The sequence below is a fragment of the Cupressus sempervirens genome, chromosome 3 (genome assembly GCF_028749045.1).
Source record: "Cupressus sempervirens isolate cs-2001-9-10 chromosome 3, ASM2874904v1, whole genome shotgun sequence".
Classification (NCBI taxonomy): domain Eukaryota; kingdom Viridiplantae; phylum Streptophyta; class Pinopsida; order Cupressales; family Cupressaceae; genus Cupressus; species Cupressus sempervirens.
In genome coordinates, this window is record NC_143120.1 from 85,336,845 (window position 1) to 85,364,709 (window position 27,865).

Sequence of the window (27,865 nt, forward strand, 5' to 3'; positions counted from 1 at the left end):
CTCCCATCCCCCCTTTTCAAATGAACTCATTTTCATATATCATATTTGAGGAGTCACAATTTTTCATTTCATACCCTTTGACCATTCAATATACTTAATTAAATTTTAATTACATTATATTTTAATTTTGTTATTTTAAATTTTTATTTTACTTAAATTTTCCTCCTTTTATATTTTAGTATTACTTCTATTGCTTATTATGAAATCTATTTCAAAAGGGGAGCCTTGCATGGTAGTTTGGATGTTGGTTTGTTAGGCTGCGGAGGACTTGACATTTCGTGTCGTTTGTGCTGATTTACGTTCTCTGAACCATATTTGTAAACCTTATTCTAATATTAAAGAAAAAACTATTTGTGATTAATTGAAGTCTCATTAGTTTTTCCTTTCAAAAAATGAAATGATTCTCACCTGAATCAGATTGCAGTACCACATATGCTAAAAGTTCCCATTGAAAGTTGCCAAAGAAAAGTATTTCCTTAAACAGTCATCTCAGATAGCTCACATATTTTCAAATTTTTATAAAATTAAAATAATAAATCGTTGTAAACAGAACAAGTTTAAGCTTTTATATCTCGGTATTTTCTCTCCACCATCAAACAACGGGATAAGTAATTATCACATCTGAGGTAATTGAACCCCGTTGGCTAAATTGCTCCAACATTCAGGACAATTGCTGGCAATGAACTAGCTCAAGTGCATCATGTTTTCTATTTTTTCGCTAAGGCCTCAGACCGGTGTTCCATACCAGATGCAATGAAATATCCCGCTCCTATCTGTAGAAAACCACAACTTCAGAACCATAGTATTCTATCAATTTCCCTTAAAACAGACTAAATAGGCATATGCTCCAAACCTGGCAATCCTTTATCGTGACTCGTTCTTGAAGGTGTACATTACTGCAGACTACGGATCCTTGAACGAGGCACCCATCATCAATTGTTACATGGTTCATTACAACTGAATTAACAATCTGTGTAACGAAGGAAAATTAATTAATTCAACAGGAAAACAACGCTTGCATTGTCCCACAAAAAAGCATCCATAAACCGGTTTAGTAAAACATGATAGTCTGGTAACCAAATTATACCTTTACATTTGAACCAATTCTGCAATGGCGCCCTACAATAGACCGTTTGACACTACATTTGTCACCCATTTGAGACCCCTCTCCAAGCATACAGTGTGGCCCAATCTGAACAATCCGAGTTTCATTCATTTTAATCAAGTTCAGTAATTCTTCACCTTAAATATGCAGTGGAATATAAATTCCAAGACACGTAAAACAGGAAAATAGCAGCTCACTGTAGTTTTAGCACCATATTCTGCTGAGGGATGAACAATGTTGTTGTGCGCGGATACTGTGTAACCTGTAAGATGAGTAGCCTCTCCCACGACCTAACAGATGAATAGGAATTTCTCAGATTCTACTTAAACAGAAGTTCTCATAACATTACGTGACTTGTGCACAATTACATATTCTATCTAAACCAACCATCTACACTTGATATTTTTGAGAACAAGAAGTTGAGTGGTGGTCAAATTAAATAATTCAACTGGAACACCTGATTCTACACCAAGTATTATTTTAGTCCATAAATAAGCTATGCCCTGGTTAAAAAGAAAGCTAACATTAAATCAAATTAAAAAAACACCTACATCTCTATTTATGTCCCCAAAGGCCTGAATAGAATTTAGTCGTGCACAGTATTTATCTTTGTTAGCAATATACGCACAACATTTTAGGGCACCTCCATCAGACTTCTGACCAATGACATCCAAAGAAAAAGGATGTGATCCTAAGACCCCAGCCACTGGTTGATTAAATGGCCATGAATCATTTTTCGGCAAAGCATCAGTTTCATTTCTCATTTCCTCGCTCTGTATCTTATTGCTTGATGATGATCCACACCTCTAAACACAAATAGCCTGTTTAAAGTTAGAGAGCATGGTCCATCAAGCAATCATACATTCCTGGATATAATAGATAAAGCAGAACATTATAAACAAATTGGCAGGAAAGAAACCTGGATTCACATACCAGCTGCGACCTAACAAGATATGGTACTAGCTCATCCTTGATACTACGAATTGCAGGCATTTGTTCCAATGTTTCCTGCAATACAGTTCTGCCAAGTTCAAACCCTCAGCTATAGCGATAAAGAGTTTCATAAGAAAAATGAGCAATTAGATCAAAGAACAAATAATATGCTCAAGTTAGAAGAATTGTCTAGCTCGAGATTGGTGAACCCGAAGGCTTGCAATAGGTGTTCAGTAACACATTGTAATGAGTCAACACAACAAAACTAGGAAGCATACCTCCTAAAAGCATATAAATGTGCGTCAACAAGGTCAGACCGAATTTCCATCTGTATCATTATTAAGCAGATAAGTGCATTACTCAATGTAATATATCTGAAAAACAACTACATTTTCAAAGATAAATAGTCAACAGTAAAACCAAATTATAAATTGGCATCTATAGAATGTGAAAACTCACTTTTGCAAAAGCATATGAAACGTAGAATGTGAAGAAATGCATCCCATGATGAAGAAAAAAAAAATATGCTTAGCAAACCAAAGACTATTGAATTGAATATGACAACAGATGCAAAAACATATGGTAGTATTGACAATATTTGTATATAAAAACAATATCACCAACAATCAGGAAGACCTGTAGGATTAACAGAAGTTGGTATGATACTATAATAGAGTTGACTAACATGTTGTGGCTAAATAACATATTAAAAATGAGGTCATTTTTGTAGCTTAAGAGCAATTTTGATTATTTGGATTCCCACACACCTTAAACATCAAGAATGTTGGTTACCAGATTTATGTTTGCGGTGATTTCAAATTATTCTGTCTTCCAGAAAGAATGAGAGTAATATTTATGTAAAGGTTGACATCGTGGCTTAACAGATAAATGATAAACAATATTGCATAAATATGTAGGAATGGTTGGGCTCATCAAGAAACATCTACACAAAGTTAAGTTAGTGCCATACAAATAGAGAAAACTGCGGCATCTCTCCTGTCTGCCATCTTTCCACATATAAAAAAGAAGAATTCAGGTTGTATTTCTTGTCACAAAACAAAAAAAAATTAGGCATTAATGTTCATGACTCAATAAAAACAATCAGTTTTAAGGGACAAATGTACAATTATAGGCATCTTAAAATACTTAACCAAGCACCAAGTCTAGACAAGATAATGGTATAAAATTATAAATGTTGAAAGCACTTTAAGTACTAACAAGGTAGTGTTAATTATAAATATGTTGACAGGAAGTACCGAATTTAAGGCACCTCGGATTACAAAAGTGCAACCAAGGACAAAATAAGAATAAACATGATAAATTCAAGCTCTGAATTATGAAAATGTCCCATCTCACTTCTATTTTTATCATAAAATAGGTGGCATTGCTAGACATTGCCCTAGTACTCTGTAAGATACCTAATACATTTATGTTGTGTACAATAAATCAGACCAATATAGCGCCAGGAAGTAAACAAACTCTACAAGATAATGGTATAAAATTATAAATGTTGAAAGCACTTTAAGTACTAACAAGGTAGTGTTAATTATAAATATGTTGACAGGAAGTACCGAATTTAAGGCACCTCGGATTACAAAAGTGCAACCAAGGACAAAATAAGAATAAACATGATAAATTCAAGCTCTGAATTATGAAAATGTCCCATCTCACTTCTATTTTTATCATAAAATAGGTGGCATTGCTAGACATTGCCCTAGTACTCTGTAAGATACCTAATACATTTATGTTGTGTACAATAAATCAGACCAATATAGCGCCAGGAAGTAAACAAACTCTAAGGAACTTCATTAAAACTTAGCAAAAATTTAATATTGGAGATTAAAAATGAACACCTGGAAATAAACTGCAAAATGTTGACCTAGATAACACCTGGTTTGTGGAGAAAAGCGGCTTGTGTTTGCAGATACATGTTCTGAGTCTTAATTCCCTCTGCTTTCCTATTAATGAGCGAACTTCCCATGGGATTTGAGGTTTCTTTTTTCTGAAGCACTTCTGAGTGATGAAAATACCATGATAATGACACGCCCAAAATAGGGTCCAATTTCGCATCAGATCTGGTGCCAAACTAGACTGTGGCGGTCATTGATTGTCTCCTTGGGCTGGGCTGGGCTGGACGGTTAGTAAATGAGTCACCTTCTTTGCTGTTCTTACAGTTGGCTCCTTGTCTTGTTAGCTGTCCTGGCATATCTAAATTGCCAACCTTCCACACTCTTCAATGGTTGTTGGCACCTTCCCAAGATATGCCCTATTTGAATTTTGGTTAGATAAAACAACATTCAGCTAGGATTAGGGGAGTTGTCTGCATATTGGAAAATAGGTGGACATACCCCCATCACACTACAGTCATGGAGATCAGCCTAGAAATACAATTTGCTAGGTTAACTGCAGTATTAGCTGTGTTGAATCAAAACTCAAGCAATTTTGGTAGTATAAGGTTATATTTTTGTCCAGCCTTGAGGTATATTTTTGTCCAATTAGTGCCACTTCAGGAATTAATCCCAAAATTCATATATAAACTGTAGATAGTTGCCCTCAGCCTGCAAATCACCTTTATACATGTCTGTGGGTGCCTAGGGCCCAAAATATAAGCTTAAATTTCACTTTATTTATTATTAATTGTATTTTGTATTCTTTATTTAAATATATATTATTTAATGAGGTGTTAAAAGAGCACCTTTTAAGATTGTTTGGTCTTACCAACTAGAATGGAGATTTGACAATCCTCCCTCCCTCAAACTGCTTTCCCTCGAGCAATTTAAAAACTCTCGTGTCCAAAATCTCAATTCTTTACCCTGTAGCATCCTCGAGCAGAAGATTCTTCCATCTCACCAAGTATTATGAAATAACCTTATTTCTCAAATTTTCTCCTTCATCGATGATTGATTTGGGCTCCAAAACCAACTTACCTTCATCATTAAGTGGTGGCAGGTAGAGTGATGATGTAACTTGTTCTCCAAGAGTTTTCTAAACATGATACATAGATAACATTATGATTCTGCTGTTTACTGGAGGTTCCAACTCATATGCAACCTCGCAAATCCTCCTCATGACAATATAAGATCCATAAGGTTGTGGCTTTAACTTCTCAACTCCACTTCCCTTGAGGGAAGATTGTCTATAGGGATGTCAATCTAAAGAATACCTTATCTCCCACCTCAAAAACATTTATAGTTCAATGGCAACCAGTACACTTTTTGTTGGTTTTGGTACTGCTGCAATTTTTCTTCTTGCTTTCACAATATCTAAGCTTTGTTGAATTAAACCTTTAGCCCCTGGTACTCTACTATCTGAAATAATCAAATGCATGAATAACATGGCATTGTAACCATAAAGTGGTATAAAAGGAGTCATACCTATACATATGTAGTGAGTGAATTCGTACCAATAAGCGCCAAGGTCCAGCCACTTGACCCATGTTATTTGTTGTTTGATAACACAGTTCCTCAATCAACCTTCTATCTACTGGTTCACAATTTTTGTTTGCTCATTTGGTGATGATAGCTAGTTCTTGGGGTCAATTCTATGCCAATTAATCGAAAGAGATTTCACCAGAAAAAGCTGATATATCTGTTGTCCCTAAAATTCACAATTTTCCTTGATACTCCATAAATCTAAAAATCCCTCTAAAAATTAGATCAGCCACTGGTGGAATGTTTTACTTTGAAAATATTGCATGAAAATGAGATCAGTCAGCAAGCCTGTCAACAACCACATAGATACATTTCTTTACTTTGCAAGTCTCGTGATGAAATCCATGGAGATGCCTTCCATTTCTGATTCGGATTAACTAGGGGCTGCAACAAGCTAAATGGAAATACATGTCTCAGCACATTTTGAATCCCCTTCCACAAGTTAGTGTTCCCTTACCTGCTCGTATGCCTTGTAGCACCCTGGATAACCAGCAGGTGGTGTGCCATGAAATGCCCTCGGAACAGTTTCCTTTAGCTTTGAATCCGATACAAGTTACACCCTACCATTATAAGATATGAGTTCACCAACCACTTTGTACCTATCATCTTGTAATTTCTCATCCAAAATGTCAATAAAGTGTTCTTGGCATATTCAGCTATTATAGAAACCTTTCAATTGGCGGATATATCAGTCATAGTGCAAAAACAAGGTTTTCTAGAGAGTCCATAAGCCACCACAATGTTCTTTCTTTTAACATATTCAAGGTCAAAATCAAAGGCTTCTAATTTGCCTAACCATTTTTGTTCATTCAAATCTTGCTGATTGAGATAGAAGCTCAAGCTATTATGATCCATTTTCACCACAAGCTTCCTACAAACCAGATATTGCCTAAGTTTGAATAGTGCATGAATGATGTGTGATGTCCCCGATATTATTAGATAAATTAGTTTAATAATATTTGGCTCCGACATTAATTTTATTATCTTTTTGGGCCCTTTTATTTTTATTTGATTAGCGTGTTGGCGGAGTCAGCATCATTTGTAATCCTTCAGGATGTTTCACCAAAGCCATATATAAGGCCGAGTTTGTTGTATTTGTAGGTATGCAAACTTCAATATTTATTTGCTACTGCAAATTCTTGTTGTTCTATTGTATACCTTTTCGGAGGTAAAAGACCTTCCCTATTTGGTATTGGCAATTTCAGATTGGGGTAACTCCTCACCCTATTCTACTCTACTCTTTGTTCGAAAGTCTTGTTATCTGAAGTGTTGCCGTTGTTTGAATCTAAATTACTTTTGGCGTTGTTGGTATTCTTTTGCGACTTTCTATCTAGTGTCTATCATTGTGCTATCACTATTGAGAGTAAATTTGTATTGTCTGTGCAAATCTCCACAAACGTTGCTTGGTGCAACATTAATTCTATATAACTATTGGCATTGGGTGTATACCATACCTACAAAATACAACACCTCTACACACCATCAAAGGAGGCATATAGAAGTTGTACGACCTCCAATTCCCACACCACGATACAGAGGGGGGCAAGTGATTGTACATTCCCAAACATCACTACGACCTTGCACATTGCATACATCACTTATCATTGTACGACTTGATACTTCATACAACCCATTGGCCACTTTTGCCCCCCATTCAACCCATCACTAATAACCGATTAGAGAAATCTTCAATGGGCTGGATTCTTTGTTGTGGACTAGCATGCGATTTGGTTGGCAGCTAACATTTCATGTTAGCTCAGTCCCTTCTTTCGTCGAGTTGGCTTGATTTCTTCATTGATCGAGTTGGCTCGGTTTGTTCCTTGATAGAGTGAACTCGATTTCCTCTTTTGCTGAGTTGTTGATTAACATGTGCATTTGCAAGGGTTAACATTTCGTATTAACTGTTTTCGCTATTTCGGAGAGGCACTTTCATGCCCTTTTCGAAATAGTGAATTTCACTATTTCGAAAGGCTTCCCTTTTTGCCTTTCCAAAATAGTGAAATAGAGAAATTCGCTATTTTGGAAAGTGACTTTTCTTGCTTTCGCAAAATGGAGAAATCCCATGCTGCCTCTTCAACCATGCATCGAGAAATATGCCAACCAACAAATTTGTGCCATGTGGCGGTTCCTTCTTTGGTTGGGTTGCCTTTGATCTAACGGCTCTTGCATTTTCACATTACTTCCTTGGCTTTTTGCGAAGATGCGACGACTGTTAGATTTGGATGCATCTTTGGGAGATTCCTTGCTTCATCTTAGCCGACCATTTGATATGAAGAAAATCTTGATCAATGGCTGTGTTTTAATTATGCGTTGGGGATTTTCTTGCAGCATCTGAGCCATCTATTTCAAACAAGGAGATCTACATCGACGATCATCATTTTGGGGGCAGATCTGATCTTTTTTGCGCATGTCAAATTTGCATTTTTAAGGCGAGTTAACATTGTGTGTTATCCCAACCAGTGTTTTTTGACAACGGCATGAATTACTCTGATGCAACCTTGCCACGTGACAAGGACGGTTCCTTTATTGCAGAATGACATCTGGGGCCCTGTTCCACGGCGCCAATACATCTCCATTATTCTTTATTGATTTTAATGATCGAATCTCATGGGATTTGATCTCTTATGGCTGGATGTATTGTTTTTGTTATTTTTTGTCACTTCACTACATCAAATTGATTTCAAAGTCAGATTTAATTTTGATATTCATTTATGGCTTCTCTACAACTTAACTCCACCTTGGGTTGGGGTTTGCGCTTCATGTAAACATCAGACTTATGCCTGCTCTATTAAGGCAAGTTGAAAATATATTTTCCGGGTTCTTCTCTATTTGTATTTTGCAGCAGCATTATGCTCTACAACTTTTGCCTTTCCATTAATGAAATCATTGTTTCTTACCTTCTCTTGCCATTTTGCTATCTTGTGCATGTTTATTGCCTTGTAGTGAGTGTTTCTTTTCTATTTTTCTTGATTCATATGTTGTGTTAAGTTTGCTAGCAGCTGTTGTATAGTGAAATCTCTTTCCTTTCAGCACTTCAATCAATTCCAAACCTGCATGTGATTCCTTGGGAAATAGAATAGAGTCAACACTAGTGTATTTTGGGTTTTCATTGATGTTTTGTGCAGTTATAGATAGAGTTCTAACCATAGTTCAATCTCGATGCATCACCCCCCTTTCCCTTCCTGCTTTCAATTTCAGTTCTCCTTCTCCCTTTTCCCTCCAAGTGGTAGTATAGGTGCATTCTGATTGTAAGGAAGCCGGCCTCCTCCGAAGATTCGACCTCAAAGCACAAGTCCCACACTTGGAGGTTGTTTCCATGTTACACAAAGTCGTTTTGAGGGTCATACCTCGAGCAAGGATGAAGACTTTTGTGTCAACACGACCCAATTACTATCGTTGTACGATCAATTGTACGTGTACGGAATATGGTTGGAGTCACAGCCTTACGGCTACCTCCACTCCCACATGTAGTCCAAATCACTTACACCATATGGCCAACATTTCCTTCATCGTATGTTTTAGACCTCATCTCACATTTGTACACACGAATTTGGGTTGTCTTCCAACTGCCAATTTTGGGAACATCTTAGTGATATCATCACTGACGCTTTTGTCATCTTATTGGGTTGTGGATGCATAAGGCACTCAAAGTATACACTACAAGGAGATACCATTCTATCAACAGAATGTGAGAGCTCCACGACCCTTCAATAGAAGTCGTGGCACTATTGAGGGAGCTAACTAGAAGCTAAGCTCAGCTCAGCGAAAACTATGGTCAGAGGAGAACAACGGAAACTCATGGAAGATACTTTGCAGCAGTTGGCATCAAGAGAACAAGTGGAGATCCCAATGGATTGAGCCATACTTTAGCGACTAGGAGGTCAAATCCCCATTGCTAAACCTCTTTACCGTTGATGTAGACATTTCCCAAAAAGATATAAGCACCTCAAGCGTAACAAGGGTCGACTTTCCAAGAGTTGCAAGAACAGTTGAGTCAAGATTGGAGGAATGTGAATCTTAAGGGAGATACATCCTTCAAAGATCATGTTGAGCTCTAGATGAAGCACTCTAGGGGAAAAGGTCAAGGATACTACAACGATGATTTAATTAGAAGATTGGCAAGGTTAATTCTTCATCCTTTGATGGGACAAGAGCAGCATCAGTACAAGCTTGGGTACAAAAAGCAGATACCTACTTCAAGCTCAACCTCATGCCTAAAGATGCAACCATAAAATTTGCAGCACTTCACCTGGAAGGAATCGCACATGAATAGTGGCATCATGGAATGGTCACTCTCGACCATAATCAAGTGACTTCGTACATTAAGTTCACAAAAAAGTTGATCAACCACTTTGACAAGAAGGATCCAAAACTTAATTTCAAGGAGTTGGCAAAACTAAAGCAATCTAGATAAGTTAACAGTTACATTACAAAATCATGAGGTTGTTTGTGTCAGTAATAGATATCTCAAAGAGGCAATTGATTGAGTTATTCATGGGCGGACTAATGGAACCTCTAAAAAGTTGGGTGAGGGAATTCAACCCCATCATGCTCACCAAAGCAATTCAAAAGGCACGTGACATAGCGACATCCTCCTCTTCTTCTCCCAAGAGTTATTCACATCCCAAGCCACCCCTTGCTTCGAAGGAAAAGTAACAAACCCTAGTCAAAGAAGTCATCACTGCTTGAGGCCACCAAACAACAGCTCAGGAGAAGAAAGCTTTGTTTTAACTGTAAGGAGCCATGGGAACCAAATGGCACCGATGCCTGGGCAAAAAGGAAATCCACTACATTGAGGTTATGTCTAACGGTAGGAAGCATGAGGAACCTAAAACCAAAGAAATAGGTCAACGAGGTTCCAAGGAGGCTAACATAAATCGTGTAGAGAGGCTTGCCACATTAGAATGGCGAGGAGTCATCGCAACACTTGCTGGTACTTTGAGGTGCACTATATTCCGATTTTGGGGTGCACTCCAAGGACACTAAGTCATGGTCATGCTCAACAATGGGGCCACACTCAACTTCATCAACTCGTCACTTGTGTACCAAAGGGGTTCGCATACAGAGGCACACAAAAGGTTCGATGTCAAGGTGGGCGGAGGAAGCCTCTTGTCATGTACCCATTTGTTTCTACGACTAAGCATTACCATGGGGAACGACACGGTAACTAATGATTTTTTTGTATTAGATATGGATGAAATGGAGGTTATATTGGGCATACAGTGGATGGAAACTCTTGATGAGTACACTTAGAGCTTCAAAAGGATGGAGTCCTTCAAAATGGATGGTAAAAGGGTTGTACTGAGGGCAATGGAAAATGAAGGCCTAAAGGAAATCCCGGCATAACAGAGGGAGGCAATCCTTAGACATGATGATTTTGTTTGGACAGCACATTGCTTGGTTTCCACAAAGCCTTTTCAAGGGCAGAAAACTTACCACCAAGATGATGAGCTTCAAACAGTGTAGGATAACCATAGCATGGTCTTCTCTAACATCCTACTGGGTATACCTCCACACTGTGGCTCTGAGAACACCATAGAGTTGGACGAAGTCAAGACTGCCATCACCACACCCTTCCGGCATCCTAAGAAGTTCAAGGACAAGATAGGGAAAACGATCCAAGAACTCCTCGACAAAGGATGGATCAAGCCCAGTTCTAGCCCCTTCGCGTTATCGATATTGCTACAAAAGAAGGATGGATCCTTCTAAATGTGTGTGGACTACTGTGTGTTGAACAAGAAGACCATCAAAAATAAATACCCCACCCCAGGATCAACGAATTGTTGGACGAATTAAATGGTGCGGTCTATTTTTCCAAAATAAATCTTTGATCTGGCTACCATCTGATATGCATGAGGGAGCAAGACATAGAGAAGATAGATTTTTGTTGCCATTAGGAACACTATGAGTTGTTGCTCGTGTCATTGGGGTTGACCAATGCCTCGACCACTTTCTAGTCCTGCATGTACCACATCTTCAATAAGCAATTGCACAAGTTCTTGTTGGTGTTCTTTTATGGCATACTCATTTACAATAAGGCATGGGAGGAACATCTGTGACATTTGGACAAAGTGGTAGGAATTATGGAGACATAGTCACTGTTTGTGAAAAATTCAAATGTGAGTTTGGAATTGCAAAGGCATTGTACTTGGGACGCATCATCAGTGCCCGAGGGGTTCAAGTGCACCAAGAGAAGACCCAAGCTATTTTAGATTGGTCGCCTCCCAAAACTCTCTCGAATATACATGGATTCTTTGGGTTGTGCAGTTACTACAAAATGTTTGTAAAGGGGTTCTCACAGCTCAATGCATCATTGGCAAATCTAACGAAGAAGGGATCCTTCCGTTGGGATGAGTAGGCACATCACACTTTTAACAAACTGGAGAAAGTCATGACTACCTGTCTAGTTTTGACACTACTTGACTTCACTCGTCCCTTCATCCTAGAGTGTGACATGTTGGGAGAAGGCATAGGGCAGTGTTAATGCAAGAATCTCACCCCATTGCGTTCAAGAGTCAAAAGCTCTCAGGCGCAGAAATTGTATTCCCTCTACGACAAGGAGATGTTTGCCATTATGCATGCATTGACAAAGTTTTGACAAAACCTCGTCAAAACCAAGTTTGTCAAATGGATAGACCACAACAGCCTGACATATTTCTCAAAGCAAAGGATCTCAACAACAACAAAAGTGGGTGAGAAAATCCCGTGCATTTGATTTTGACATTATGTAAAAGGCAAAAACAATGCGGTGTTCAATGTGTTGTCAAAAAGCCCTACCATATACTCTATCCTAGATTTTGGCAGATTGGAAGGCACATTTGTTGGTTGAATACTCCAAGAACACATTTGTGTGTCATTTGATGCATTATTAGGTACAATGTGTTTGACGACATCATTTATTACAAGGGCAAAATCTATTTGGTAGTCAAGTTCAAGATGAAAGAATTCTAAAAGAAATGCATGACTCACCCTTGGGTGGACACCGGAGATACCTAAAGACCTACAAACAAATCCAGGAAAGGTTTTTGTGGAAGGACCTTAAGAATGACGTACTACAGTACATGCAAGAATTTTCCACTTGCCAATAGAACAAATCTGAGCACATCTTATTTGCATATCTGCTTCAACCACTGCCAATCCCCAACCAAAAGTGGGATAGCATCTCGATGGATTTTATTGTCGGGCTTCCCAAAGTGCAAGGAAAGGATTGCATCTTCGTCATAGTAGATCGTTGGACCAAGTAATGCCCATTTCTTTGTGATCTCCTTTGGATACCTGGCAACTCAAGTGGTCGGTTTGTTCTTCCGTGGGGCATGGTCTTTCACAAAACATAGTGAGTGATAGGGATAGTCGTTTCCATAGCACCTTTTGGATGGAGGTATTAAGATAGGGAACAGAGTTATTGCCAAGCATGAGCTACCACCCTCAAATATAAATTGTGAACAAATGGTTGGAGTTGTATCTCAAGAACCATGTTTCAACATAGCATAAAGCATGGGCTCCTTGCATACAATTGGGTGAACATTGTTACAACACCACCAATCACATGTCAATAGGTATGGTGCCCTTCAAAGCATTGTACAGTTATGAACCTTTGTCATTTGTGGATCTGGCACTGATTGGCAATCACGCACCAAGGGTCAAAGATTGGTTACAAGAGAGTTTGGATATCTTGAGATACCTCTAGGATAACTTGCTGAGGGCTCAAAACATGTAGAAGATATATGTCGACCAACAATGGATTGAGAAAAGTTCTGAGGTTGGCGATCTGGTATACCTCTAGCTTCAACCATACAGACAATCCTCTTTGAAGGCCTGTGGCAAGAACTTGAGATCACACTTCTATGAACCCTACAAAGTGGTTCTGAGGGTAGGAGAAGTTGCCTACGAACTAGAATTTCTTGAGGAAAGTTGGATTTGCAATTTTTTCATGTGTCATGTCTCAAGAAGATCATCGAGCAGCATGTCACAGTGTTAAAGGAATTGTCACCTATTAATGAAGAAGGGAAACTAATTCTCAAGCCCACCGAAATCATTGGTGTCCTAGAGAAGTGTCAGAAGAATTGGAATGTCCCCAAAATTACTAAATAAATTAATGTAATAGTATTTGTCCCCGACATTAGTTTTATTATCTCTTGGGCCCTTATAAATTTATTTGTTTAGTATGTTGGTTGAGTTGGCGTATTTGTAATCCTTCGAAATGTTTCCGTGAAGCCATATATATATGACCAAGTTTGTTATAGTTGTAAGTATGCGAGCATTGATACTTAATTGCTAATGCAAATTCTAGTTGGAGTTCTATCCTATACCAATTTGGAGGTGAAAGACCCTCATTTTTTGGTAATGGCAGTTTCGCTGGGAGTAACTCCTCACCCTATTTTGCTCTACTTTGTGTTCAGAAATATTGTTATCTAAAGTGTTGTTATTTGAATCTAAATTACTTATGGTGTTGCTGGTATTTTTTGGTGAACTTCTATCTGGTGTTCTTGTGTTATCACTATTAAGTGTAAGTTTCTATTGCTTGTGCAAATCTCCACAATTGTTTCTTGGTGCAAATATGACATTCGTACTCACCGTTGAAGGAGACACATTGAAGTCATACGGCCTCCAATTCGTACACCAAGATACAAAGGGAGGTAAGTGACAGTGCAATCCCAAACAACATCATAAGAATAACATTCAATTCCCAGACTCCACTATATGCCTTTACTTCATACAACATCACTTATCACTATTAGCATGAATGTTGATGATACTACTTTGGGGAGTATCCTAAGCATTGGAGAGTATTGATATGTTGCATTCATGACTATGTTTGTCATTGATGTCAACATAGCATTGTTTCTGTAAAGACTGGCAGAGTAGCAAATAGAGATCTTGATGGTACGGGCAATGGTTTGATTGTCTGGTCGTGCGCAATTATGGATGTGTACGGCACAGTGTCCTAATGACGTGGTTAAGTGCACAAAGTCTGAGTCGAAGATGTACAGAAGTTGTACCTGATTTACAGAGGGCAGTTCAGAGATAGATTATTGGGAAAGCAATTCCTGATGTTTGTTGGCTATCTTACATTTGGGATGTAATGAAGAGATCCACAGTCAGGCGTTGACAGAGGACAGTTCGATGATGATGTTAGCGAGTGGGCAAGCCTTAGTATCGCACATGTGAAGTTTTGTATAGACTGTGAGCTGACAGTGCTATTGTAATTGTAATTAATTAATTATCTTATTTTAATTAATTGGGAAAGCCTCAAGGCTGACTCAAAGAATTATTATGAAGATATGGTATAAAGGAAAGATGTTTTCCTTGGTTGTAACACGTATGATGTGTATTGAGATCGTTGAAGAAGTGTTAAGTGTGAAAAGGAGCAGAGTGCTTACTCAATGCGTGTAAGCAATCCAATGGATTATTGGATGCGAGATTTGAGATCTGGTTACAAGATCTAAAGGGGCAGAAGTTTGGTTGAAAAGATAGAGACAGAGGAACAAAGTACATTTCAATTCTATTATTCTACAAGGAATAATACAGAGATCATATGGACAGTGGGTTCATTGGTCTTGCCCTTGAAGCTGTTTGGTCAGTGGCTCCAGTTGTCTTCCACAACTCCTAACAGGGTTGAAATCTCTTAAAAGGAATTCAAAGTTCCCTAACAAGGACTCATATGTACTGAATGTTGTAACAGACTCCTAATAGGGTATATCCTCTAACAAGGAATATTTATATTAGTACATCATTTTGTGGATACCATCCCCACTGCGGTTTTCCCTCTGATCAAGGGTTTCCCTAGTTAACATATCTGGTGTTATCGTGTATGAGTATCTTGTTGTGGTTTCAATTTATATTACTCATATGGTTAAGATTGTTTAAGGTTGCTAATTGTGATATTAGTTGGATAATTGAGTCACCCCCTCTGCAATTATGTCAGTGGACTATACATTCTAACAATTGCTATCATAGCTTCAAGTCCTTGAAGAAAAAGCTTAACAACATTGTGAGATCAATGGTGAATATGTTCAGGAAAGATAGTCCAAGATTCGATGGGGCCAACTATAATAGTTGGAAGGAGAAGATGAAGACTCACATGTTGTGCATGGGTCCAGGATATTGGATCTTGACAAAAAGTCAGAAGACAATCAGTGAAGAAGAAAAGCTTGAAGGATATAGAGAAGAAGAGAGAGATCCATTCATGTATAACATGAGAGCAAGAGAAGCCCTACTAATAGTTCTTCCAGAGAATGAATTCAGTCAAGTAAAGTCAGTTGTAACATCTCATGAAATTTGGAAAGCATTATAATCTACTTTTGAATGTGATGATCATGCAAAAAGAATGAGATTACAGAATTGGATATGTGCATTTCAAGATGCTAGAATGATGGAAGATGAATCTATAAGAAGTTATATTGATAAAATATCAAAAATGGTTGCAAGAATTCGGTCTCATGGTGGAACCAAGGAAGATGATGAAGTCATATGGAAGATCTTGAAAAGTTTGACACTCCCATTCAAGCCAATAGCTCAGATGATATGACTAGTGATGCCCTGCACTATGGATTTCACTAGGGAAACATTACTTGGAAGATTAGAATCAGCAAAAGTAGATCTGAGACAGCCTTGAGAACTTGCAAGAGTCAAAACAGCTTTAAGTACCCTAAAAATTCGACCTAATTTGACAAGCAATGCAAGCACTCACAAAGATTTTGCTGGTAGCAACAGAGCTGATGAAGACAAGAAGATTGAACACGAAATAGCCCTTCTGGTGAAAAGACAAAAAGATAGTAAGAAAATTTTTAAATGTTGGACTTATAATGAATTTGGTCATTATGCATCTAAATGTCCTAAAAGAGAGAAAAAGTATAAGGGAAATTTTAACCCTAGAAGAGATAGAGATAGAGATTGTTTGTATGCAAACGGAGATGAAGAATCTAATGAGAAAGGTCAAAGTGAAAGTGACGATGAATTAGGATTTGTGGCTATCAAGGAGGATGATCTTGACAGAGAAATTAGAGAAGAAAGAGCTCTAGTTACCCAAGTGGAAAAGAAGTATGACTGGATAATTGGCAGTGGTGGTTCACATGACATGACTAGTGATATGAATAAGTTTGTTAAGTTCAAGAATCATGATGGAGGTATTGTTAGACTTGGTAACAATGCAGCCTGTCATATAACAAGAATTGGATCCATTACTCTTGATGGTAAAACTAACACTGATGATGTTTATTTTGTTGATGGATTGAAGCATAACTTGTTGAGTGTTCGACAATTAGTGGACAAGGGTTATCTATTGCAGTCCACTGAGAAGACCTCCACTATCAAAGACAGAGATGGTAAGATGATCGGAACTGGCACTAGATCCAGAGGTAATGTATTTCAGTTGAATCCTACTGAGATGACATGTTTGGTAGCTAAAGTGGATAACAGTTAGTTGTGGCATAAAAGATTATGTCACATAAACTTTGATAATATTTTGAAGGTTAGTAGCACTTTTGCAATCAGAGACTTGCCTAAGATTTTTAAGCCTACTAATGTCGTGTGTAAGGAATGTATTTTGGCTAAGTAGAAGAAAGTATCATTCCCTAGCAAGAAGTTCACTACCACAGAGAAGCTAGAGATCGTTCACACAGATCTAAGAGGTCCTTCTAGAACAAGAGGATTCTATGGTGAAAGGTATTTTATGATTTTTGTTGATGATTTCACTAGAATGATGTGGGTAGCATTTCTTAAAGAGAAATCTGAAGCTTTTGAGAAGTTTAGGATATTTAAGAATAGAGTTGAGAATGAATTTGGTATTAAGATTAAGTGTTTGAGATCTGATAGAGGAGGAGAATTCACTTCTAGAGAATTTAACATATTTTGTGAAGAAAATGGAATCAAAAGATAGCTATCTACACCTAGAACACCTAAGCAAAATGGGATTGTTGAGAGAAGAAATGAGTCTATAGCAAAAGCAACTAGAGCAATGCTATTTGAGAATGATGTTTCTAAGACATTCTGGAGAGAAGCAATTAATACAGCAGTATATACTCTTAACAGAGTACATATCAAAAAAAGTATGGACAAGACACCTTATGAACTATGGTTTGGACATTCACCATCAGTCAAATATTTCAGGATATTTGGGAGCAAATGTTATATTAACAAAGACGATGGCATTGGTAAGTTTGATCCAAGAAGCGATGAAGGTATGTTTCTTGGCTATTTATTGAAAAGTAAGGCTTATAGATGTTTCAACTATAGAACTAAGACAATAGTTGAATGCGCAAATGTAAGGATTGATGAGAAGTTTGGAACTAAAGAAAATATGGTAGGTTATAATTCAGATGAAGAAGAGAATAACTCTGGAATTGTTAGACAGAATGTTAAAGTTTTGTTTAAGACTAACAATGACCTGCAGAATGATGTGCTAACTTTTGAGCAAAGACGAGAACAAAGCTCTAAACCTAGAGAAGAGATAAGAGTTGAGATGTCAACTCCTACCCCTAACAGAAATTTGACAAGGAATCACCCGCCTAAGCAGATAATAGGAAGTAAAGATAAAGGCATAATGACAAGGAACAGAGTAAATGAGGAGATGTGTTTGATATCTCAAGTTGAACCCAAGTGCGCAGAGGAAGCTGTCAAACATAATCATTGGACCCAAACAATGAAAGAAGAATTGGATCAGTTAGTAAAGAATGATACATGGGAGTTAGTTCCTAGACCAAAAGACAAGAATGTGATGGAAACAAAATGGGTTTTGAGGAATAAGATGAATGAGCAAGGAGAAGTTGTGAGAAACAAGGCCAGACTTGTTTGTAAAAGTTATTCACAGCAAGAAGGCATTGATTATGAGGAAACATATGCTCCAGTAGCAAGAATGGAAGCAGTAAGGATGTTCTTGGCTTATGCGGCGAACAAGAAATTCAAAGTTTACCAAATGGATGTTAAATCAGCCATTCTGAATGAAGAACTAGAAGAAGAGGTTTATATTGAGCAGCCTGAAGGTTTTCCTTTATCAGAAGATAAAGACATGGTATGCAGATTAAAGAAAGCTCTTTATGGTCTGAAGCAAGCACCTAGAACCTGGTATGCGAGGTTAGACAGTTACTTGGCAAAGCTTGGATTTGTTAAAGGTACGGCAAACAGTAAACAATATCTAAAAGAAATTGAAGATGGATTACTGATTATTGTAATATTTGTTGATGACATCATTTTTGGAGGTAATGATGAAGCTAGTGATAAATTTGCTGAGGAGATAAAGAATGAATTTGACATGTGCATGATAGGAGAAATGAAGCTTTTCCTAGGTTTGCAGATTGTGCAGAATAATGATGATATATTCATTTCACAAGCTAAGTACTTAAAAGATTTGTTGAAAAGGTTTGATCTAGAAAGTTATAAACCTGTTGGCACACCTATGATAACTAGTCACAAGTTATCCAACAAAGATGAGACACCTACAGTGGAGCAGAAGAAGTGTAGATCCATGATTGGAGGTTTGCAGTATCTAACTCGCACCAGACCAGATATAGCAAATGCAGTTGGGATTGTAGCTAGATTTCAAGTTGATCCTAAGGAATATCATTTTGCAGCAGTGAACAGAATATTCAGATATCTGAAAGGGACATCTGACTATGGGATTCGGTATGACAGATCAAGTGTTTTCACGCTTTGTGCATATACTGATGCTGATTGGGCAGGCAGTATGGATGACAGAAAGAGAACCAATGGTGGAGCATTCTTTCTTAGAGGAAGATTGGTTTCTTCGTTAAGCAAGAAGCAAGATTGTATTTCGCAAAGTACTATTGAGGCAGAGTATGTTGCAGCAACAAACAACTATAATCAAGTTATGTGGAGAAGCAGATGTTGAAGGATATCAGAATTGAGATTGAAGAACCTGTTATCATTTACTGTGATAACACAAGTACAGTGAGTATGTCTAAGAATCCTGTATTGCATTCTAAGACTAAGCATATATCTATTAAGTATCATGTGCTGAGAGAAAGCAGCAGAAAAGGAGATCAAATTGGAGTATGTAAGTACTAAGGATCAGATTGCAAATATCTTTACGAAGCCTTTGCCTAAAAATACATTTGAGTACTTGAGAGGTATGCTTGGAGTTATGCCCATGCCTACTTCTTAGTAGGTGAGGTAGAGAGTGCATCAGTCCAATGGTACAAAGCACTATTATTTGACTGGAGTGAATGATGATGCTTCCCGAATGGGGGAGTATCTGATATGTACTAAGTCATTGAGGACTCTTGGTATTTGGTATTGAATAGTATCTTTAGACACTCGAGCTGGTTGATGACTTGGAGCAGCTGATTAACAATTGGTAGTTAACAAATGGTACATTAAGATTGTGAGCTTTGACATTGATGTCAATGCGGGAGAATATGCATGAAAAACATTTCCCAAAGCATGGAAGAGAGTATGCATGAGATGAGGATAGAAGTAACAGCAAAGTACTACTTGGTATTCTTGGAACTTAGATGTTTTCCATCTATGTTGTCATCAATGACAAAGGGGGAGATTGTTAGCATAAATGTTGATGATACTACTTTGGGGAGTATCCTGAGCATTGGAGAGTATTGATATGTTGCATTCATGACAGTGTTTGTCACTGATGTCAACATAGCATTGTTTCCGTACAGATTGGCAGAGTAGCAGACAGAGATCTTGATGGCATGGACAATGGTTTGATTGTCTAGTCATGCGCAGTTATGGACATGTACGGCACAGTGTCCTGATGATGTGGTTAAGTACACAGAGTCCAAGTCAAAGATGTACAGAAGTTGTACCTGATTTACAGAGAGCAGTTCAGAGAAAGTATTAGGAAAGCAGTTCCTAATGTTTGTTGGCTATCTTACATCTAGGATGTAATGAAGAGATGCGCAATCAGGCAATGATAGAGGATAGTCAAATGATGACGTCAGCGAGTGTGCAAGCCTTAGTATTGCACGAGTGAAGTTTTGTATAGACTGTGAGCCGACAGTGCTATTGTAATTGTAATTAATTAATTATCTTATTTTAATTAATTGGGAAAGCCTCAAGGCTGACTCAAGGAATTATTATGAAGATATGGTATAAAGGAAAGATGTTTTCTTTGGTTGTAATATGTATGATGTGTATTGAGATCATTGAAGAAGTGTGAAGTGCGAAAAGGAGCAAAGTGCTTACTGAATGTGTGTAAGCGATCCAAGGGATTATTGGATGCGAGATGTGAGATCTAGTTACAAGATCTGATAGAGCAAAAGTCCAACTGATAGGACAGAGACAAAGGAACAACGTACATTTCAGTTCTATTATTGTGTAAGGAATAATACAGAGATCATTTGAATAGTGGGTTCATTGGTCTTGCCCTTGAAGCTGTTTGGGTAGTGGGTCCAACTGTCTTCTACAACCCCTAACAAGGTTGGAATCTCCTAACAGGTATTCAAAGTCTCCTAACAGGAACTCATATGTACAGAATGTTGTAACAAACTCCTAACAGGGTCTATCCTCTAACAAGGAAAATTTATATGGGTACATCATCTTGTGGGTACCATCACCATTGAGGTTTTCCCTCTGATCAAGGGTTTCCCTAGTTAACATATCTGGTGTTATTGTGTATGAGTATCTTGTTGTGGTTTCAGTTTATATTACTCATATGGTTAAGATTGTTTAAGGTTGTTAATTGTGATATTAGCTGGATAACTAATTCAACCCCCTACCCCCCCTCAATTATATGAGTGGACTATATATTCTAACAATCACCGTACAACTTGATGCTCCAGACAGCCCCAATTACTATTACTGTACAACTAACATATGCGGACGAAGTAAGGTTAGAGCCATAGTTGTATGGCTACCTCCACTCAGTCATGTAGTACAAATCACTATTTGATTTAGACCTCAAGTCACATTTGTATGCAAAGAGTTTGGAGTGTCTTCCAACTACTAGTTTGGGCACATCTCATGATTGCCAACATCTCTTTGTCATAAGCAGAGAAGCTCCTTTCCATTTTCTTGAGCTTCCTAATCTCAGATGCTATAAGGTGTCTAATTTGCATCAAAACAACTTCAATGCCTCTCTTGAGCCATCACATTCTAAGACTAAAATAAGTGTGAAATCTGAAATAGCCAAAATAGAACATAAACTCGTTACCTCCTTGAGCCTATCAAAAGCTCTCTATGTTATGCACCAAAAGAAGGCCCCAGTTTTCATCAAATCTATCAATGGGGTTGCAAGTCATGAGAACCCCTTCACAAACATTCTATTGCAGCCACAAAGACATAAATCCCCTCACAAAGTAATGTTTCTTTAATTGTCATGTTAGTCTTTTAGTTTATTAGGTAGTTTCTATTTTTGTCTTTAGCTCACAATTGTTTCTTTTCGAAACATTGTCTTTGTAAATCTATAAAGGAGCTTTCATCTCCTTTGTTTAACAATGTAGATTTACTATAACATGGCATCACAACCTGTTGATGGAATTTCGTAAAAGTCTTTAAAGGTATTTTATGAAATTTGTCATTTGTCTTCGAAGATTTTTGCTAAACATCATGAGCCTAGTCAAGATATTTTATCGCGATTTCCTTGTTTGAGCAAAAGCCTTTGATTTTTTCAGGTAATGTACTTGCATGTGTTTTTTATGAGTCAGCATGTCCTTGCAGGTGTTGGTTTGCCATGCAAAGTCTCGTGTTTTGCCGCATGAAGGTTTCTCTGGTGGGTCTTAATAATTTTTCCATAGAAAATCATTTGTTGAGTTATACTAGTTTTTTCCCTCAAAAACAAAGCTTTGTATTCTCAAATCCACGTCTCAGATTTTTGTTGATGGATTTTGATCAATTTTTTACCTCAATTTTTGTGTTGGGTTTTGATCTTTTACCTCATTTTCATCATTTTTCCTCCTCAAAAATAATTTCTAGTTTCTATAATAAGCGGAGTTCAGATGGGATTTTATGACAGGTGTTCCTATTTTGTGATTTTACCAATTTTTCAGAAAAAAGCAATCCTTTGTAAACTTCAAATACTAGTATGTTGTCATATGTTTCGGGGCCTCCTGCTCATCTGCAAAATTTGAAGCGTTTGTCGATTTCTCCTCAAAATCATGACAATTGTTCTCAACATGTATCTTTGTTTCCAATGATGAGCAACTTAGTTATCCACTATCACGCTGATGGTTTGTGATAATTTCTGGTCAGATTTTTTACTGATTCTAGGAGGGTTAACGGCAAACTCATCTCAATGGTAAGCTCTTTCCTCTTTTCCCAAAGCTTTCGAAAGGGAGCACCCTTCTCTATTCTCTTTTGGACAAATTTTAGCTTCTTGGTCATTAACATTTCACAAATCCAAGGAAGGTCTCAGCAGCAACAAAATGTTCTGAAGTATTTGTGACTCCAAGATGTGTATTCTTTTGCATGGTAGTTAGAAGACCATCAAAAGAGGGTATTAGAATATTGTAATGTTTCTTTGATGGCCATCTTAGTTAGTTTTTAGTTTATTAGGTAGTTTCCAGTTTAATCTTTAAATCACGATTGTTTCTTTTCGAAACATCTGTCTTTGTAAATCTATATAGGGAGCTTTCATCTCCTCTATTAACATCAATTTACCATAACAAGTACTTGGTGTAGACCAATTGTGAATCACATTGATCTTCTCCTCATCCATGCTAACTCGTTGGGCACTAATTCGTATTGTGTCCCAAACATATATTTCAATCAAACCAAACTCACATTTGGATGCCTTAGCATAGAATAAATGTTGCTGAAGCATGCCAAACACCTATGTGCATCAAGTGATAGTCTCATGTCTTACTTTATATCAAAATGTTATCAAAGAAAACTGAAGTTTCCTCAATTGTAAAATGATTGGTGCATTGGTCAACCAAAATGGCAAAGACCAAAAATTCATATTACCCAGAATGACAACTTAAGGTTGTTTTCTGTGCACCCTCATCTTTAACCTTGATCATTGATCAATCGTGAAGTACACTAGATGCATGAACAAAACATTGGATAAAGATAAATACTACAATACCTATGATTGTTGGTTGTATTTTCTCATAGGCTGCAACCTTTATATATGTTACATTGATCATTAATCAATCATGAAGTACATTGCATGCATGAACAAAACATTGGATAAATATAAATATTACAATGCTTGTGATTGTTGACTGCATTTTCTTAATGGGCTGCACTTCTCAACTCGTAGCTGCGTTCTACCATGTTGAGTCTAGGGTATTACTTCCAACTCATGATGGCAACTAAATCTGGCTCTAAATGTCTTTGACTATTTAGATTACTCTCTACGCCTTGTACGTTTGAACTGTTTGGCTTCCAACCTGCGTTGTATATAATTCACGACCGTGATTGCTGTAGTGATGTGATGCAGACTTTTGGGGTTCCTTACAAAAGCAATTTCTTCACATGGTTTGCATCCTGGAATAAAACTTATTGAGAGAAAAATATAATAAACATAGTGCCAAAAGATACCCCTTCTTCTAATGCAATCTTTCCTATCAACACTCGTCAACCCAAAAAACAGATTTTTCTAATTCTTTCCTTCAACTGCTCATTCCAAATGGAAACTTCTAATTTTGTTTCTTACCGCCAAGCCAAGAAGAAATAATCGACCACCATTTAAATTTGCTCCCATGCCATTACTGAAAAATAGGAACATACCTAGAGAATAAATAAATATGTTTTGTTTAATAATATAATCATTTGTCCATCATTTATTTATTCATCTGTTCCCTTTAATCATATTTTTTTCTAGCCTCTAGAATGAAAAGAATAGAAAGCCTTAACTACTAGTTAAGATTTGGAAGGGGATATGATAGTCCTCCCTTCCTGGCATTGTTGTTCCTCCAACATTTCCAAATTAGAATGTTGAAAATTTTCTTCCCTTTCAAGTTGCGTCCTCAATAGTTAGGTCCTTCCATTTAATCAGGTATTCTCGAACAACTTTATTTCTCAGTCTCCTTTCTCTCCGATCAGCATTACCTTCTAAAACCAAGACTAAATTCCCTTCTTCATTTAAGGGTGGAAGCTCCAGTGATGGCACAATACATATAGGCCCAATGCCTTTTTGCAGAGAGCAATCATGAAATACATTATGGATCTTACTTCCTTCTGGCAATTCAAGCTTATACGCAACTTCCCTTATTCTCTTGAGAATTTTGTATGGTCCATAGAAACACGAGTTCAACTTTTATGCACTGGTTTCCTTTATGATGCTTGTATATAGGGTTGCAGGCATACTTTCAACACAATGTCCATCTGCATGCATTTTTTGTTGATTTTGTGTGTTGTGAATGTTGTCCTTTAAGGCAAGAAGAATATCCTCGCAATTCTGAATTGTTTCCTTAGCTTGGGGAACTTTGCTATCAAAAGCCAAATCCATGAATTAAAGTGCATCGTCCCATAAAGGCTCTAAAAGGAGTTTATGGTCATGAGATAGGTGGTATTGTAGACATACTCATCTAAATAAAGCCATCTCAGCCATGTACATTTCTGACCCATTACATAACTGTGAAGGTGCCCTATAAATTTTTAAACATTTGTTCAACACTTCTATTTGCCCATTTGTTTGAGGATGGTAGCTAGTGTTGGGTGTCAACTCAGTTCACACTAGTTAGAACAACTCTTGCCGAAACACACTCATGAATCCAATGTCCCTATTGCAAACAATGGTTTTGGACAATTCGTGCAACCTGAAGACCTCTTTGAAGAACAATTTTGCAATCTGCTGTGTTGAGATGTATGTGGTGAAAGAAAAGAAGTGAGCATATTTTTTGATTCTATCAACCACAACAAAAATGTAATCCTTCCCTTGCACACGTGGGAGTCCAATAATGAAATCCATTGAGAGCCTCACACACTTCTGCTCAAGAGTAAGAAATGGTTGTAGGAGGCCCGCAGGAAACATGTGTTCTGATTTGTTCTATTGACAAGTCAAAAACTCTCGAATATGCTACAGGATATCATCCTTTAACCCTTTCCATGTAAATCTCTCTTGAATCTGAGGATAGGTGTTGTAGAAGCACTAATGACCTGTTATGGGTGCATCATGCAAAGCCCTAAATATTTTGGCCTTTACTTTTGAATCGGATATCAAGAAAATAATAATCTTCTAATAAATGACATGGTCAATTACTGAATATATATCATTTTGTCCCTTTCCATCAAACAAATCTGAAACAAAAGAGCTCTTCACATACTCGGAAAAAACTGACATTTCCAATCAAAGGAAATTTCTATGAGAGAGCACAATGTCGGTTTCGGTTTCACCTTTAAAATATTCTACATCAATATTATAAGCTTGTACTTCATTCACCCATTTTTGTTGTTGCTCATTTAGGTCTTGCTCCAAAAAATACTTGAGCTGGTTGTGATTTGTCCTCACCACAAATTTAGATCCCACCAAGTAATATCTTAACTTGGCTAGGGCATACATAATTGCTAGCATCTCCTTATCATATGTTGAACACAACCTCTTTGAATCTCTCAATTTCCTACTCTCAAATGCAATTGGAAGCCGATTCTACGTCAATATTGCCCATCCCTAGTTTGGACGCATCACACTCCAAAACAAATGGTTGCAAGAAATCTAGCAATGCTAACACTAAAGAGGAACTTGTTGCCCCTTAAGTCTGCCAAAAGTTATATGTGCCTCCTCAGACCATAGGAATGCCTCTTTTAGTCAGATTTGTCAATGGAGAAGCTATCTACAAGAAACCTTTGACAAGCCTCCTATATCAAGAGCACAAACCAAAAAAACCTCTCAACTCCAATACGGTCTTAGGTGGTGGGCAATCTAAGATCACATGTATTTTTTCTTGATGAGCCCCACTGATCCAATAATGCACTCAAGATACAATATCTCTGTTATTTGAAATTCACACTTGGAAACTTTTGCATAAGTGACTAAATCTCCATGATTCCCAATACCACATCCAAATGATGCAGGTGATCACTCCAAGTCCTTTTGTAGATCAAAATATCATCGAAAAAACTAAAACAAGTTCCCTCAATTGAGCACGGAATACATGATTAATGCAAGACTAGAATGGTGGTGTATTTGCGAGTCGAAAAGGCATGATGGGGTACTCAAAATGCCTGTAGTGGCAACTGAAGGTTGTTTTATGAATGTCTTCCTTTCTAAATTGTATCTGATGATATCAAGAGCTTAGATCAATCTTAGAAAAGTACACGGCCTTGTGCTGCTCATCAATCAACTCATCGATCCTAGGTATAAGATATATGTTTTTAATAGTCCTCTTATTGAGTGCCATGTAGTCTACACACATACACATAGTCTCATTTGTTTCTTTGCTAGGACCATTGATGAGGCCAAGGGACTCGAGTTGTGTCATGTATGCCCCATACTATGAAGCTCGTTGATTGTCCTTTCTATTTCTACCTTAAAATGTTGAGGGTGATGATAGAGTGTAGTAATTACTGATTTTGTGCCTTCTAACTCAATCACATGCTTGAACCCCTATTTGGTGGCCATCCTTTAAGGAATATTGCCAAAGCCTATGTTGTGCTTATCTAATATTGTATGTATATCTACATGGCATTCCAGTTTGTTGGTGGAAGCATGTTGGATGGAAACAAAACACTACACTGCCCAATCAACATCACGGTGTCTAAAAGTGCTTCTATTCTCCTGGTTGAAACTACCCGAGGACCCCCATCTGGCATAGCCCTAAGTACCACTTTCTTGTCATCCATCATAAAGTCTTACCATCCATGATATCTATGGTTGTGTTTAGAAGTAGATGACATAACATTATCATTGACCCCTATGATTCCTTCATTGATGTGTTTGGGGAAAGCACTCCACACGTTTATATTGTCCTTTTGGTTGGGGAAGAGGCACTTCATTTCTCGTGGGGACTTTCTCCCTTCTCAAATTGTACCCCTTTCTCTAGGCACAGCACTTAACACATAAGAGACTCAAAGTTGTGATGGCTTAATTAAATCACATGCTTCATAATTATTATTACAATAATAGGGGAATATATAAAAGATGTAATTAGTGTCTAGTTAACATTAAATAATCGAATTATATTTAGTTAATATTTCAGTCAATTATAGGTTGCTCAAAGAATTAGTGATCAATAAAAATATAATATATTAAAATTATTAAATATGTAAATAGCATATATTAGTTGGCATTGTTATAATGAATTGATGATGTTGTAGTTGTTGTATTAAATAGAGGAGATGAAAACTCCTTGCATAGATTTACAAGGACAATGTTCCTAAAAGAAATAATCCTGAATTAAAAACAAAAATAGAAACTACTTCACAAATTGTACACTAAGATGAACATTAAAGAAACATTATAATATTCTAATACCCTCCCTTAATGGTCATTGTCTAACTAATGTCTTTTGGTCACAAATTCTGCAAAAACATTTTGTTGTTG

General features: G+C 37.4%; 1 protein-coding gene across 1 annotated transcript in view; it reads right to left on the reverse strand.

The window, feature by feature from the left end:
* Window positions 1-471: 471 nt before the first annotated feature.
* The window catches only part of LOC149564901 (transferases/nucleotidyltransferase), a 57,971-nt gene continuing 30,577 nt past the window's right edge, over window positions 472-27,865 (reverse strand). Inside the window, exons 7-13 of the mRNA XM_089818440.1 lie at window positions 2,317-2,366; window positions 2,039-2,126; window positions 1,657-1,911; window positions 1,303-1,395; window positions 1,088-1,192; window positions 854-970; window positions 472-773 (exon numbers count right to left, since the gene is read on the reverse strand). Coding sequence (XP_089674566.1) covers window positions 708-773; window positions 854-970; window positions 1,088-1,192; window positions 1,303-1,395; window positions 1,657-1,911; window positions 2,039-2,126; window positions 2,317-2,366 — 774 coding nt within the window. The 3' untranslated portion in view covers window positions 472-707. The remainder of the gene's footprint in view (window positions 774-853; window positions 971-1,087; window positions 1,193-1,302; window positions 1,396-1,656; window positions 1,912-2,038; window positions 2,127-2,316; window positions 2,367-27,865) is intronic.